General features: G+C 61.8%; 3 protein-coding genes across 3 annotated transcripts; all 3 read left to right on the top strand.

The window, feature by feature from the left end:
- Positions 1 to 253: 253 nt before the first annotated feature.
- On the top strand, positions 254 to 4,635 carry CHLRE_12g530350v5 (uncharacterized protein). Its single transcript, XM_043068555.1, has 7 exons — positions 254 to 820; positions 1,017 to 1,189; positions 1,435 to 2,164; positions 2,366 to 2,384; positions 2,573 to 2,716; positions 2,899 to 3,021; positions 3,192 to 4,635. Exons 1-7 carry the CDS (start codon positions 728 to 730, stop codon positions 3,335 to 3,337), a joined length of 1,428 nt encoding a protein of 475 aa, XP_042918650.1. The 5' UTR covers positions 254 to 727; the 3' UTR covers positions 3,338 to 4,635.
- A 1,508-nt stretch (positions 4,636 to 6,143) lies between these two features.
- CHLRE_12g530400v5 (uncharacterized protein) lies at positions 6,144 to 9,844 on the top strand. Its single transcript, XM_001692993.2, has 10 exons — positions 6,144 to 6,511; positions 6,670 to 6,778; positions 6,925 to 7,014; positions 7,278 to 7,602; positions 7,788 to 7,844; positions 8,083 to 8,169; positions 8,334 to 8,352; positions 8,508 to 8,651; positions 8,843 to 8,961; positions 9,070 to 9,844. The coding sequence occupies exons 2-10, from the start codon at positions 6,672 to 6,674 to the stop codon at positions 9,223 to 9,225; spliced, it is 1,104 nt and encodes a 367-aa protein (XP_001693045.2). The 5' UTR covers positions 6,144 to 6,511; positions 6,670 to 6,671; the 3' UTR covers positions 9,226 to 9,844.
- A 419-nt stretch (positions 9,845 to 10,263) lies between these two features.
- CHLRE_12g530450v5 (uncharacterized protein) lies at positions 10,264 to 13,885 on the top strand. Its single transcript, XM_043068556.1, has 4 exons — positions 10,264 to 10,493; positions 10,615 to 11,987; positions 12,122 to 12,252; positions 12,484 to 13,885. Exons 2-4 carry the CDS (start codon positions 10,623 to 10,625, stop codon positions 13,604 to 13,606), a joined length of 2,619 nt encoding a protein of 872 aa, XP_042918651.1. The 5' UTR covers positions 10,264 to 10,493; positions 10,615 to 10,622; the 3' UTR covers positions 13,607 to 13,885.

Raw genomic sequence — 13,885 nt, forward strand, 5'->3', positions numbered from 1 at the left:
GTTCTTGTGAAGACATGTCTGCAGTAAAGGCGAGGCCCGCGCCGGAAGAAGGGAACCCACCGTTGGAACCCACGTCCCCCTGAATCCATCCCCATGAGGACGTGCCAGGCCGCCGACAGGGGAACCATGCAGTAACTCAGCATAGCCTCTGAGCGTTAAGTTGGGCCCGGTCTATGTGGATACCTAAATGATCAGTACTGCCAAAGCTACCGGGTTGCTCTAATCCGGTTCCATCTTGTCCCATTCTGCGGTACAGATAGAGCTGTACAGCAGTCGCGGCCTTTGCCGGCAGTGTAGTCTCACCCGCCCGGCCCGGCCCTGTGTACATACGGTGATAATGCCTAATTCACAAGGTGTATCAAGGCAGGCCCCGGGCCGTCAGTGAGCTAAGTGTGTGTCATGAACCATGTGCCCGCCTTCGCTTCTGCCAGGCACGCGCCAGCTGGTATTCCGGCAACCGGCCGTTCAGTGTGTGCAGAGTGGGAGTAACAGTATAGCTCTACATATACTATTAAGCTGCTGCCTTGGGGTGCACGCACTTGTCCACGCCGACATAACGGTCCCGAAAACTTCTCGTTTCGGCCTGAGGGGTCGCATCATGTATCACACCAGCCTCTCAACTATGAGATTTGAATTCTGAAGTTTGCATAGTGACAGGGACGAGGAGACAACGAGCGCGCATCACTTCTCTTATTGGCATTCAGAACGCTTTTGAACCTGCCGCGCTATGCCTGGTTGTGCGGGCGTCTCAGCCGCACGTTTGGCCATAGCTTATGGCTGTGTCATTGGAGCGGCAGCCAGTTCAGTTCTGGGCGCCCTGGTCAGTTTTGTGCGCCGCGTGATGTATGCCCGCCATGCTCCTGTGTATATGCTCCGGCGGCTTGCCCACCACTGTCTTGGCGTGATGTTTGTGGGGTCACGACATGTTATTTGCCCTGTATCAACTACAGCTGACAGAAGTTGTGACCCGCCCCGCACCCACTCTTGTCCTCCTGCCTCCATACATCCAACCTCAGTTGGTGATCTTCCTCCCGCTGAACAATGACTTGTTCCTGGCGTCAGCGCTGGCGTTCGCAGGAGGCATCATGAGCTATGTGTCCTTCATAGACATCTACAGTAATAAAGCAGTCGGGTCCTTCGCCGCTGCGGGTTTCTCCCCGGCTTTGTCGTACCTCCTGGCATCAGTATGGTAAGCAAGCTGCTCTCACACCGTCCTGAGTGGTCGTCCGTCCCAGGCGCAAGCTCAACACATTGTTCGCGTGTGGGGACGCCGCGTTGGCGAGGGCCACGGATGGCCCACATACACCTTGGGGGCATGTCGCACCCGTGAAGGGCGCTGTCAGCCGCGGGGTTACAAGAGGGTCACAAGGTATGCGGGGAATGGCGACCGTGTAGATGGGCTAACCCCTCCCATTCCCCCTCGTCTTGCTGCAGCTTCTTTGCTGGCTTCCCAATCTCGTACGTGCTGGATAAGCTGGCAGACAGTCTTGTTGAGCGGTACATACAACGGAGAGGCAGTCGCAATGGGGGTGGCAATGCTAGCAGTATAGACGCATCCGGTGACCGCAGCAGCAGTGGCGGCAAGATACATATCTGCGTGCAGCACGCCTCGCCGCACATCACGGCCACCGATAGGTCAGCCGGCATGGCGGGTGCAGAGGTCGCGCACACGGGCGATGGCATTGCCGGCTCCAGCCGGGCCACGCTCCGGTGCAGCTCAGGCAAGGTCGAGGCGCGGGCGCCGGTGGACCTTGACAGCGGCACACTCGCCTACGCCGCCACCGACACCACCTTTTCGGCCTTCACGTGCCCAGACACCAACTGCGGCTGCGGAAGCGGCGTGCCATCGTCGGCGGTCAAAGGCGCCGCGGTGACAGGCGAGCCTGCCGCCCTGGATACGCCTGGCGGCGCCGCCACGGCCCAGAAGGGCCAGCAGGAGGGCTCCAAGGTCTCGAGGGTGCAGGTGGCGCTGGAGGCGCCCCTGGAATTGGGCGCAGTGGCAGCGGAGGTGGAGGCGGAGGTGGAGCGGTCTCGCGCGCTGGTGCACATGGGCTTCCTGGCGGCACTGGCCGTGGCGCTGCACAACTGCCCCGAGGGCCTAGTCACCTTCGTGGGGTACATGAACTCCATAGGCGCAGGTATCACCACCGCAGTGGCCATCACGGTGAGCGTCTTAGGTCAGTGGGGCCGGGGTTGCGAGGACTTGCTGCTTACCGTAAGACATCAGGGGTTATTGATTGGGGCCCTGTGGCCACCTCTCCTTGCGACCACATGTGCCCGATGCCGTTCCGCTGCTGGCTGACATCTTGTTTGTGGCCCTGCTTTGCGCACTGCCGCCTCTGCGCCGCCGCACCGCGTGGCGCAGCTCCACAACATCCCCGAAGGTGCGCCGCTTCTGGCAGGCCAAGCAGACTGCGCTCCCTGTATGTGGTGGGGACATGGGGCTTTGTGCGTGTCCCAAGCAATGCCCGGGTAGCAGTCAGGTCGCCCGCCTTGTAGGTCTTGCGGCCAGCCACAGCGCTGAGCACGTGCGTACGCCGCCGTTACTTTCCATCCGCCTGCCGCCTCACAGGCATGGTCATCGCCAGCAGTGTCTATTACGGCACCAAGAACCTGACCACCGCCCTAATGTGGGCCTCCATCGCCGCCCTCACGGAGCCCCTGGGCGGGCTGATCGGGCTGGCGGTGGTGTGCGGCGGCTCCATGACTGACACCGGTGAGCGAATGTAATGGTGTGAAGGCTGGCGTGTCGCACATTGCCGCCTTGCCCCTGGCCCTCCTGCGCATCCTTCCTGTGTGCCATACCGACCCAGGTCTACCCATACATGGCTGAGCCTCGTCCCTCCCTCCCTCCCTCCCTGCCTGCTCGCCCGCGTGCCTGCCTGCCCGCCTCTGCAGTGTTCGGCATCCTGTTCGGGCTGGTTGCGGGCATCATGGTGTACATCAGCCTCAAGGAGCTGCTGCCGGGGGCGCGCAGGTTCGACCCCAAGGACAAGGTCACCACACTCATGACTGTCCTAGGTGCGCCGCCCTTAGGCCTCACGCTTCCCGGCACTGCCTGCCATGACCCGACGCACTATTGGATCATGTAACCCGTTTTCGCCTCGCTTGTGCTAATTACCACACATGAGACCCGCCTCAATCTTTACCCTGCCCCCGGGCCCCTGCATCGCCTGTCCTGTCCATCGCAGGTATGGTCGTGATGAGTGCGTCCCTCACCGCCATCATGTACTCGCAGCCGGGCGGCCCCGCCAGCACGTCGTCGCCAGCTACGGTCACGGTACCGCTAGTGTGCACAAACGCTACAGCGGCCCCAGCAGCCCCAGCAGCCCCGTAAACGTACCCTGCATTCATCATACCACCTGCACAGGGCCATGAGTTCACGTGTCATGTACCCGCGGTGTCATAGCTAGCTATGGGATGGGGGGGGGTTAAATGTGCCCGAGCCCAATGAAAAGGGGGCACAAGCATTAGGTATGCAGACGGGGTATTGAGCGGTGGCTGATATTAGCATTATGCGTGGGGCTTGCGCACCGGTCTTGGTTCATTTACTAAGAACGTACGTGCAGAAGAGAACAGGAACGCCGGTTGTATGGGGCTCTCGTTGACCATCAGATGTAGGTGTGTCCTTGGGTGACAAGTAGCAGTGGGTTCTGACACGGACACAAATCCCCGGAATTCCTGGGAGAATACACATGAGTTGTGGGACGCAGGAGTATGTAGCACGTTTGGCAAGAGTGGGCCTTGACGCAGTAGCAGTAGTGGGCTCGGCTCAGTCGTCGTACTTCACCTTGAGACAGCAGTTCTTTGTGTGGGGCACGACCGAAACGCGCGCTGCCAGGCGTAGAGGAGCCAGCGGCCAATGCCAGCGGCAAACCTGATTGCGTCCTCACGTACCTTACTTCATTGTTTGTGCCTAGGTTGAACCTCCTTTTTAAGTGAATCGCGTGCTTTTGTACTTGGTGGCATTAAAGCAGTGGCACGCGGTGTGAGTATCATGCTGCGCTATGCCTACATGTGTCCTTAGTGTTCTTAGCCATCAATTTTGTTGACGCCACGCGCGGGTATGGGGCATTGCATGACACAGCATGGCATAAGCAAACATGAATTCTCTTCATCCGGTCCGTATGTCCTTACTTACTGCTATGAGAAGAGGGGCAGTTACCGTAGTGTGGGTGTTGGACGACTGAGGGAGCGGCATGGCAAGTAGGGATGGTCACAGGAAGCGGCGCCGTGCCAACGGCGTCCAGCGTGCGTCTTAAGGTTTCTCATTCACCAGTAGAAATACAGTAAGAAGGATAAGTCCTGGTGTGAATCGAGCACCACACGTAGTCACAAGTAAGCAAGATGTGTGCGAACGTGAATGGGGGGGTTCAAGTGTGGGGGGGGTGAAGTAAGTGAACGCGCGGGGCGGCGGATTGGGCACGCCTGCGAAGTTGTGTGGACCCTTGCCCCGGAAACTTGACCCTCTTCCTCCTCAAGACGCAAGTTCTGGCCGGCCGTAAAGGCCTGTCAAGGACCCGTTTCACGGAGTCGGTGCGCCTCGGGCCTGCGAGGGGAGGTAGGTTGCGATCGATCCCCCGTGGCGGAACCAATACGGTATGTACGGTGTGGACCGTACAGTATAGACAGGAATGGTCCTCAGCCCCCAGGTATCGCACAGCTCCGCCGCCGGGGGCTCGGCCTCAAAAGGGGACGCACCGTTAACAGTCGTGGCACAGGCTATGGCCATAGGAGCAGGTCAGGAGCACCAGGGGTTTAACACCTGAAGGGCATCCCACCATCCCCAGTCCACGCCCCAGCCTTTAGGTGCACCTCGCTCAACCCCCAGTTTCCCCACACCTCCATCGTCTCTTGTATGGTGATAGTGGGCATGGACTGCCGGAGTGCAGGTCTGGCTGGAGCCCCAAATGTTATGAAAACGGCATTCCTTCTGATGACACGATTAGAAGATTAATGGCGAGAACTAGCGAGGAAACAGTTTATTACATTAGCTCAGACAAGACAAGAAAAGGTGGCTCTCCCTTGCAAGGGAAAAGTGGGCTGTGCCGCCACGCCACGTCCTCCGTCTGAGGCCGAAGGTTCCGATACTAGCCTCATCTCCCGGACATAGCCGGGGTCGGTTTGTACAGGCACCGCCCGCCATATGTGCCCAGTCGCGCCCAGCTATCAAGCACTAGTGCAGCAGGCAGCAGGCCAACCAGACAGCAAGGAAAACACCCCTGCCGCTGCAGCCGACTGCCCGCTACGCCATCCTCGTCAGCACAGGTCGCTAACCAGACAACACCGGCAGGTCTCAACCTGCGCGCCGGCGCCGCTTTGAAGGCGGCACCGCGCTGTCCTCCTCCACGTGGCCTTGCCTGCCCCCTCTGCTCCGAACATGCGCGCCGCCACTGCCGCTGGGCCCAGGGCCATATGTGCCCAGCTCAGAAAACTTCTGCTCCATCCATCTGCCAGGGTTAAAGACAGGGCATTTGATGCCAGGGGTTGAAAGCTGCTGTCACTTGTCCAAGAGTCTCGTACACCGCCGAAGGCAAGTGGGCAAACCCGCAGTCCACAACATGCGGGGAGGGCAACCGCTGGTACACGACGTGTGCCTGGATGAGTATTCTGTACGCGACGCCGACTCGATACAGCCGTGCAAAGGATGGCAGGGCTCCCCTGCTGCTACGTGAATTGACCATTAGCCTGTGACTAGCCTGCGGCAAGCGCGATTCCGGCATACCGCGTGCTCGCCACGGAGCCATGGATGGCCGGCCGGCATTGACGGCGGGGCCGTTGCCTGGAAAATTTACGGTAGATCTGACACGTATGCCTCATACCACCAACGCATCAGGTTGAATCGCTCGCTTTCGCTCGGCCCCCTCTTATGCTGAAGTAAGGTCAACGGACTTTGCCGCCCTGTCGTGCGCCCTGTGCGCGCGCAAGAAACGCCGCCAGACGGCAAAGCTTTCTGCACACATACATACAGTAAGTGGAATGGTCTCCGATCGTAATCATACTTTCCATACAAACCGAAGGCTGGAGGCAGGCAGGGAGGCGGGGCACGACCGCACGAGGCAGGGCTGGAGGGCGAACACACGCAGGCGGACCACGGGCGAACAGCACGCGTCGTTCTCGTTCACATTATGAATGGTCATGCAATGCACTACAACTATGCTTGTGCATTAACTGATATTTGTCGGACTGCACACGCCTCGCCATAGACAAAAAACCAACCAACGCCTGCGTCGCGTGCCCGGAGCGTGTGGCGTTGGAGGAGTGCCAAATTGCATTCATGTCACCCCTGTCGCCCCTGCTACATAGAAAGCCGAATACATACGCGACTTTAGAACACAACATCTTTTCAGCGCAAATCCTCACTTTGTGTTCGCGAGGTCGCGCCGGCGACGTCCCAACCACCTAACTGCACTGAACTTTGGGCAAAGAACAGTGGGCAAGATGGGAGCCGGCTGCGCTGGTGTTTCCAGCTTGGATTTGGGTGTGGCATTCGCATGTGTTATTGGAGCAGGTAAAGGTGGCGAGTAGTGCTTCAGGTGGTCGGAAGGAATCGATGAGCTATGGCGCGCGCGTAACACGCCAGACCCAGGATTTTACACGCATTTATTGATAGCCGCTTATACTCGCGATGAAGCCTGCCCCGGTCCTCATTGCCCGCGCACTACGTAGGGATGGCTGCAATTGCTGGGGCCCTCTTCATCGTGCTCGTACCAGTCAAGAATGACCTGTTCCTCGCGGCATCGCTTGCATTTGCTGCTGGCGTCATGCTTTACATCAGGTGCGCGCGACTTAAAAATTCGCCATACACTCGTGCCCCTCCACGTGCGCGCGTGTGTGGACTGTCAGGCGAGCTGTCCCCCCCTCACGCCCGTCGCGCTTTTAACCATACATTTTATGTCACCCCGCCCGTGTGAACCCGCGCAGCTTTGTAGATATTTATGCTGGAAAAGCAATCGGGCACTTCGAAGACGCAGGATATACGAGTGCTGAGGCTTTCACTTACGCTACCATATGGTGCGTGCTGGTTCATGTGCGTGGAAGGGCGTAGATGGTGTGGACCGGCGGGCTTATGTGGGCTGTGCCGGCGCATTGTACAGATATGCTGCCAGCGATGCACGCGCCTTCCTTAAGACCCGGTTACACCCAGGGCCGAGTTGGCCCGCCCATCTCGTCGGTGCAGATAGGCGCGCGTCACCTATCCGCTGTTTGCAACCCAAACCAAGATATGCAACCTCCTCATGTTTCCCCACGCCGGCTGTCCGTCCACCTACCCCCAGCTTCTTCGCCGGCTTCCCCATCTCCTGGGTCCTGGACAAGATCAGCCACCGTGCCGTGTACCATGGGTCGATGCTGGCCTCGGGTTCCAGCTTCTGCACCCCGTCGGCGTCGGCGTCCTGCTCGTCCTGCTGTTGTACTGGCGGCGAGGCGCACATTGACGAGAAGAGCGCGGCGGCCTGCCCGCCCTGCAGCCACGTCATGGTGCACGTGGCGCCCCAGCCTGTGGCGAGCGGCGATGGCGAGGACGTGATGGCGGGTGGCGGCGGCAAGCAGGCAGGCGGCAGGGCGGGCAGCAGTGCCGGTGGGGAGGACGCCGTCAGCCAGGTGCGCGAGTGGGAACCGCTGACGTACTGTCCACCATTTTCGGCACGCAGTGCGGTTCGGCCCCAAGATCACCAGCGGCTCAGCATCACCTCCTAGCCATCCTAGTCATCCTTGCTTGCCGATTCGGTGATGCTGCCCTCAGAACCATACATCACACACGAATGCACGCGCACACCTGCACACAGGAAGAGCGCACCAAGAAGTTGGTGCACCTGGGTCTTCTGGCGGCTATGGCCATGGCGGTGAGTGGATGGCTGAGTATGTGGGTGGGTTATACCGTAACCGCATGTAGGGGACACTGCGGTATGCTCCGTGGTTGGGCCTACCGACTGCACCATGCGTAGACCGGCGAGCACGCAGTCATGGTGTTCCGGCGGTGTGTTAACGCGTTGGTTGCCTCATGGCAGCCTACTGACACAGACATACGGGCAAAGCTTACCACGCTCCCCGGCGCATGTCCCCACGCAATTGCATCCACAGCTGCACAACATGCCCGAGGGCCTGGTCACCTTCGTGGGCTACATGGACTCCATTACCTCGGGCATCACCACCGCAGTGGCCATTGCGGTGAGCGCGGGTTAGGCGTTTGTATGTGTTCATTTCACAAGGGTTTTGTTGCCTGCTCAAAGACCTTTGGGCTGCGCGTGTGCGCCGCCTTAACTTCCTGGCTAACGTTCTGCGTTCTGGCCCTTTCCCACCTGCGATGGCTTTTCCACCCTGCCCCACCACAGATCCACAACATTCCCGAGGGTGCGTTCCGGGACGGGCATTGCCAACTTGTCCTCACCACTTTTAGCAGGCCTGACTTTGCGTGCGGCTCGATGATGCTGTCCATCTGCTGCAGTCTGTGCATGCACTGTCTTGACCCTGCTATGTACTGATGCGCCCGCGGTTCTGCCGCCCAGGCATGGTGATTGCCAGCGCCGTGTACTTCGGCACGGGTCAGCGACTCAAGGCGGTCATGTGGACGGCCCTGGCGGCGCTGTCGGAGCCGCTGGGCGGACTAATTGGGCTGGCGGTGGTGTGCGGCGGCTCCATGACTGACACCGGTGAGCGAATGTAGTGGTGTGAAGGCCGGCGTGTCGCACATTGCCGCCTTGCCCCCTGGCCCTCTTACGCATCCTTCCTGTGTGCCATACCAACCCATGTCCTCCCATGGCTGAGCCTCCTCCCTGCCTGCCTGCCTGCCTGCCTGGCTGCCTGCCTGCCTGCCTGCCTGCCCGCCCGCCCGCCTCTGCAGTGTTCGGCATCCTGTTCGGGCTGGTTGGGGGCATCATGGTGTACATCAGCCTCAAGGAGCTGCTGCCGGGGGCGCGCAGGTTCGACCCCAAGGACAAGGTCACAACGGCCTTGATGGCGGTGCGTGCATGCAGCACGGGCGGGTTCGTTCCCCTGTTGTGATGCACAGTGCCGTCAGATGCACACATCATGACACCTCCACGCATACGTTCATGCCCGCCCCCGCAGGCCGGAGGTGTCATCATGGCGTGCTCGCTGGTGGCCATCGCCTTCTCGCAGCCGCAGGAGGGGCCGGAGTTGGAGCCGTTCATGAGTGAAGTTGCCGGTGGAGTGACGGCGACGGAGGAGGAGGCCATGCCCCTGGCGCCGCCGCCGCTGCCCTAAGTAAGCGTACGCAGTTTGCAGCTGCAGTAGGTCAGCACGAAGGCTTGCGTGCCTTGGAGTGTGCATTGGAGTAGGTCAGGGCGACCGATACTCGCCGTGCGGCGTGGACGCATGTACGGCATACCGCGGCTGCACACTGGCAGGGTGCAGGGGTGCCATCAACCATTTGAAGAATCAGGGGAGGTTTGCATCACTTAGTGCAACATGGTGAGATGATCTGTACACAGTAGGGGCATGAGAGCCAGGCATTTTTCCAGGCACGTGCGTTTTACCTGCACGCATTCCTAACGGACTGGGATTGGGGACCCAACGTCAATGGGGCACTCGAGCAATCACAACACATACTGCAGGAGGGACATGCAAGCAGGTTGTTGAGTGCCGGGGACTCTGTTGAATGCATTGAGGCGTTGCGGGCAAGAAATCAACCGTGCGTGTGTTTGCGCCATGGCTCTAGTTTTGCAAGAAATTTCGCTATGGCCAAGGCTTGAACAAAGGGAGCTAATAGGTTCCTGGTCTCCAGGGAGACCATGAGTTGATGAGTGAGCGCTACAGGGACGAGACTGGCGGCCAGAATGCGGTATGCTCGGTGCCCTGGCTACAATTGTAAAGCAAATTTGAGGTCTTCAACCGAACGGCGGGACTCACAGACGGCACCTTGAGGGAAGCACACCTTGGCAAGGGCAAGGGCAAGGGCAAGAGGGCTGGAAGCTGTCCCAGTGGGCAATGGGCCCCAACATTGGCAGGGGGAAACGGTGTGGCTTCCCCAATTGGGCTTTCCACGTGTCCATGCCTTCTTACTGATGGCTGCAAGCTGTGCTGCACTGCCAGTGTATTTCGGGTAAGCCGCAGCTCCGACTTTCAGGGACTCCGTCATCGGGGGTGCATTGCTATGCCTGGGCCTGCCTGGGCTGTGCGTCCGTGTGTGTCCGCGTGTCCGTGCCGCGAGGCTTCCAATGCCGCCACGCAATGTTTGGCAGCTCTTGCGCGCCATGGCCCTGTGCGCTTCATTAACACATTCTAATGTATATATATGCTAAACATAGCACGATTGCAGAGTGTAACAGTGGGGAATTTAAAAATGGCGCGGCTTTCTGCCGGCGATTAAGTTGAATCCGTTCGACAGTTACAAATTAGCGGAAGAGGGCTGTAAAATTAGATGGACGCGGAGGACGTCCCGCTGGAGCTGATCGACCTGACGGAGGCGCTCACTTGCGCAATTTGCAAAGAGCTGTTCGATGGGCCGGTATCAGCCCCGTGCGGTCACACCTGTAAGTTCATGGTTTACGGAGTAAAAAGACAGGGCTACGGCGCAAGCAAGCGTGAGTTTTTTGCGACCCTGTCGCGAGCACCCCACAATGACTCCCCCTCCGTATCGGTTGTCCACTGCAGTCTGCTCGATGTGCATTCGGCAATCGCTAGACTTTGCTCACACGAACAAGCAGAAGGGTACCTGCCCGTCCTGCCGGGCGGACTGCAACGCGGACCAGCTCAGGCGCGTGGACGCGGTACGTTTGGCCATCTCGGCTCTGCCGCGCGCAGCGGCCGCCGTGCACGACCTAAGGCGGCGCCTGGAGGACTCGGAGCGGCGGCAGCAGGGGGCGGAGCACGAGCTCTCAGTGGCCCGGGGCCGGTCAGGCCCGGGTAATGCAGTGGCATCAGGGGCCGCAGCGAAGGCTGTGGTTGGCGCCGGCGGCGCTGCGCATCAGCCTGACGGCGGATGCTCGCACGAGCTGGCTGAGGCGCCGACTCGCGCGGTGGCGGGCTCCATCAGTGGGCGGCCGCGCAGGGGCGCTGCTCAGCAGCAGGCAAGCCAGCCGCCGGCCCGTTCCACACGGCAGTTGGCGCGGCAGGCGCAGGGCGGCCGTAGCAGCAAGCGCCGGGCGGTTGGCGACGCCGGGACAAGGCGGGCGGCTGGTGGCGAAGAATCGGAGGACGAGGAGGATGACAAGTCCGACTTCGAGGAGGTCAGCGACAGTGAGCCGAGTGGAGAAGGCTCCGGGCCGGAGGCGGAGAGCGAGGCGGAGGGAGCCGTGCCGAGCGATGGGGACGAGGACTACAGCCCCAACGGCCGCAGCAAGGGGCGGCGGCCCTCCACAGCAGCAGTGGGCCCGGCCCCGGGGGCGCGCAAGCGCGGCCGCCCCCCAAAGACCGTCACCACCAACCCTGCGGCGGCAAAGCAGGCGTACCACGGGGCAGGGGGTGCAAGGGCGTCCGGGTCCGCGCCGCCGCAGGTGCCAGTCCCGGCACCAGCATCCGCGCCGGCGCCGCAGAACGGCATAGGCGACTGCCCACTGTGCGGCCGCACGTACGGCATGTCGCAGCTGCAGGCGCACGTGGACATGTGCCTCACGCGCCAGACCGCGCGGCCAGGCGGCGCTGCGGGGCCGGCCGCTGCCGCCGCGTCGCTTGCGCGCGGCCCGTCGGCGGCCCCGGCATGGGCTGCGACTGCGAGCGGCGCCAAGCCGGCCATGACTGGGCGTTTGTCGCGGAGCTTTGGGTCGGGCGCCGGTGCCGGTGCTGGTGCTGGTGTGGGTGCTGATACTGGTGCAGGGCAAGGCAGTCTGCGCGGACGCCCAAGCGTGGGTGGTGCAGCAGCCAGTGGCGGCGCCTGTGCTGGCGCTGGCGCCGGCGTGCCCGCAGTGCCGTCACGGCCGCCGACGGAGGTTAAAGTGCCGCCGGCACACGCGTGGCATAGCATGACGGACAAGGCCGCTCGCAAGATCATGGCGGGCATTGGGCTGCCCACCATCGGCGACAAGAACGTAAGTTTCTGAAACTCACGCAGAACGCTTGGAGCGCAACAAAGACCCGGACGTTTGACACATCTCAGGTTGTTGGATGGATGCCGCCCACCTGTGATGTTGTGAGCCTCTGGTGCCCGCCGACTGCTGCACAGGACTGGTCGAGCCGGTACAACCGGTACCGCACCTTCCTGAGGACGGAGCGCGACCGCTGCACCACCCTGACAATGGACCAGCTGCTGCGGGCGTTTCTGCAGAAGGAGCAGCAGGAGGATGCAGGCCGCAGGTGCGGGCTGGAGGTTTCGCTTGCACGCGGGGCCTGGCTGCTGACGCGGCAGTGAACACTGCATATGGCCGGCCGGCATATCGGCTACCGCGCAATCGCTAGGGGTAAACGCTGTATGCAAGAAACCGCCCTTGAGTCAGCCTAAAATGGTCGACCCTGCAGGCTTCAGACTTTTGCTGTGTGCGCGTTGCTCCATGCGCTGAATCCCACCATGCCGACGACCTACCGCAGGCAACCCGCTGCTGCGCCCACATGGATGCTCAACCAGATCCGGGAGGCCGCGGAGCGCATGAAGGCGGTGCAGCGCTTGCAGCAGGCGGCGGCGGCGCAGCGGGTCCGAAGCGCCCCCGCTGAAGGTGCCGATGATGATGGCGCTGCTGGAGGCGGCGGCGGTGATGGCGGCGAGGACGTATCGCCGGCAGAGGCAGAGGCGACGGCGGCCGCGGCTTCGGCCCCTCCAGTCACGGCAAATGCTGCGCCGCCAACAGCTGCAGCTGCAGCAGCTGTGGGGTCGGGCCCCGCGGAGCGTGATGTTATCATGATCGGCTCGGACTCGGAGGAGGACTCGGACCAGAGGCAGCAGGTGGGGATTGGCGCAACCGCCGAGCAGGCGACAGCGACAGCAGCAGCTGTGGACGCGGGGACAGGATCAAGGCTGGGCCTCAGTGGGTTAGGGCCGGGAAACGGAGGGCCGGAGCCGGGCGCACCTGAGCCGCGCCGCCTGGCTCCGGCTGGAGAGGACGATGTGCCAGGCCGTGACGCTGCGGCTTCGAGCATGGGGACAGCGGCGGAGGGGGCGGCTGCCAGCCAGTGTGGGGCGGAGGTAGATGGCGGTGACTGGCCGACTGAGCCAAACGTGAAGCGGCTGCAGCACTCGCACAGGGGTGGGGAGCAGGCGGCTGAGTTGGACCAGGAGCAGGACGAGACGCCGCCGCCGCGCTGTAGCCAGTGGATGCGCGCGGGTTCGCCGCCGCCTGGCGCCGACGAGCACCCATCGGCAGGCCATCCTCCTGTCGGGGGCGCAAGCTGGGGCTTGCCCTGGGCATTGGACTATGGTGGCCGCGGTGCCGGCGCGACTGTGCTCGGCCCAGGAGGCCCGGTGGGCTTTGGACAGGAGGCACCTGGCACGACTGGGGGCGGCAGCAGCTGTGCCGGAGGAGCTGGAGGTGGCTGGCTTGCTGATATCAGCAATGGGGTGGGGAGCCAGCGACAGGCATGGCCATCGCTGCAGGCTGCAGGTGAAGGTGTTACGCGGGCGGCTGGCAAGGCGGGCACGATGGCGTGGAGCGGCCAGCGCACTGACACGGCAGGCTTCGTTGCGTCCGAGCAACACCAGGAGCAGCAGCAGGTTTAACAGCCGCAGTGTCGTATGTCCGGTGGCACAGCTAGCACTGCCGTGGGAGGGTGCTGCAGTGGTGGGCTTGTCAGTAAGCAGGCGCTATACAGATCAGTAGCTGGAGTGCAGGGGTGCTGAAGTGCATGTGCGTGTACATACCGTAAACTGTGGTGGGTTGAGTTGCGCAGCTACCGTATTGGCTTGCGTTGCGCTGGGTACGTCGTGAAGCTAGCGGCGGGGTCATCCGGGGAGGTCATGGCTTGCGTAGTGGCGGGCGGTGTACTGCCAGGAAGGAAT

The sequence above is a fragment of the Chlamydomonas reinhardtii genome, chromosome 12 (genome assembly GCF_000002595.2).
Source record: "Chlamydomonas reinhardtii strain CC-503 cw92 mt+ chromosome 12, whole genome shotgun sequence".
Taxonomy (NCBI): Eukaryota; Viridiplantae; Chlorophyta; class Chlorophyceae; order Chlamydomonadales; family Chlamydomonadaceae; genus Chlamydomonas; species Chlamydomonas reinhardtii.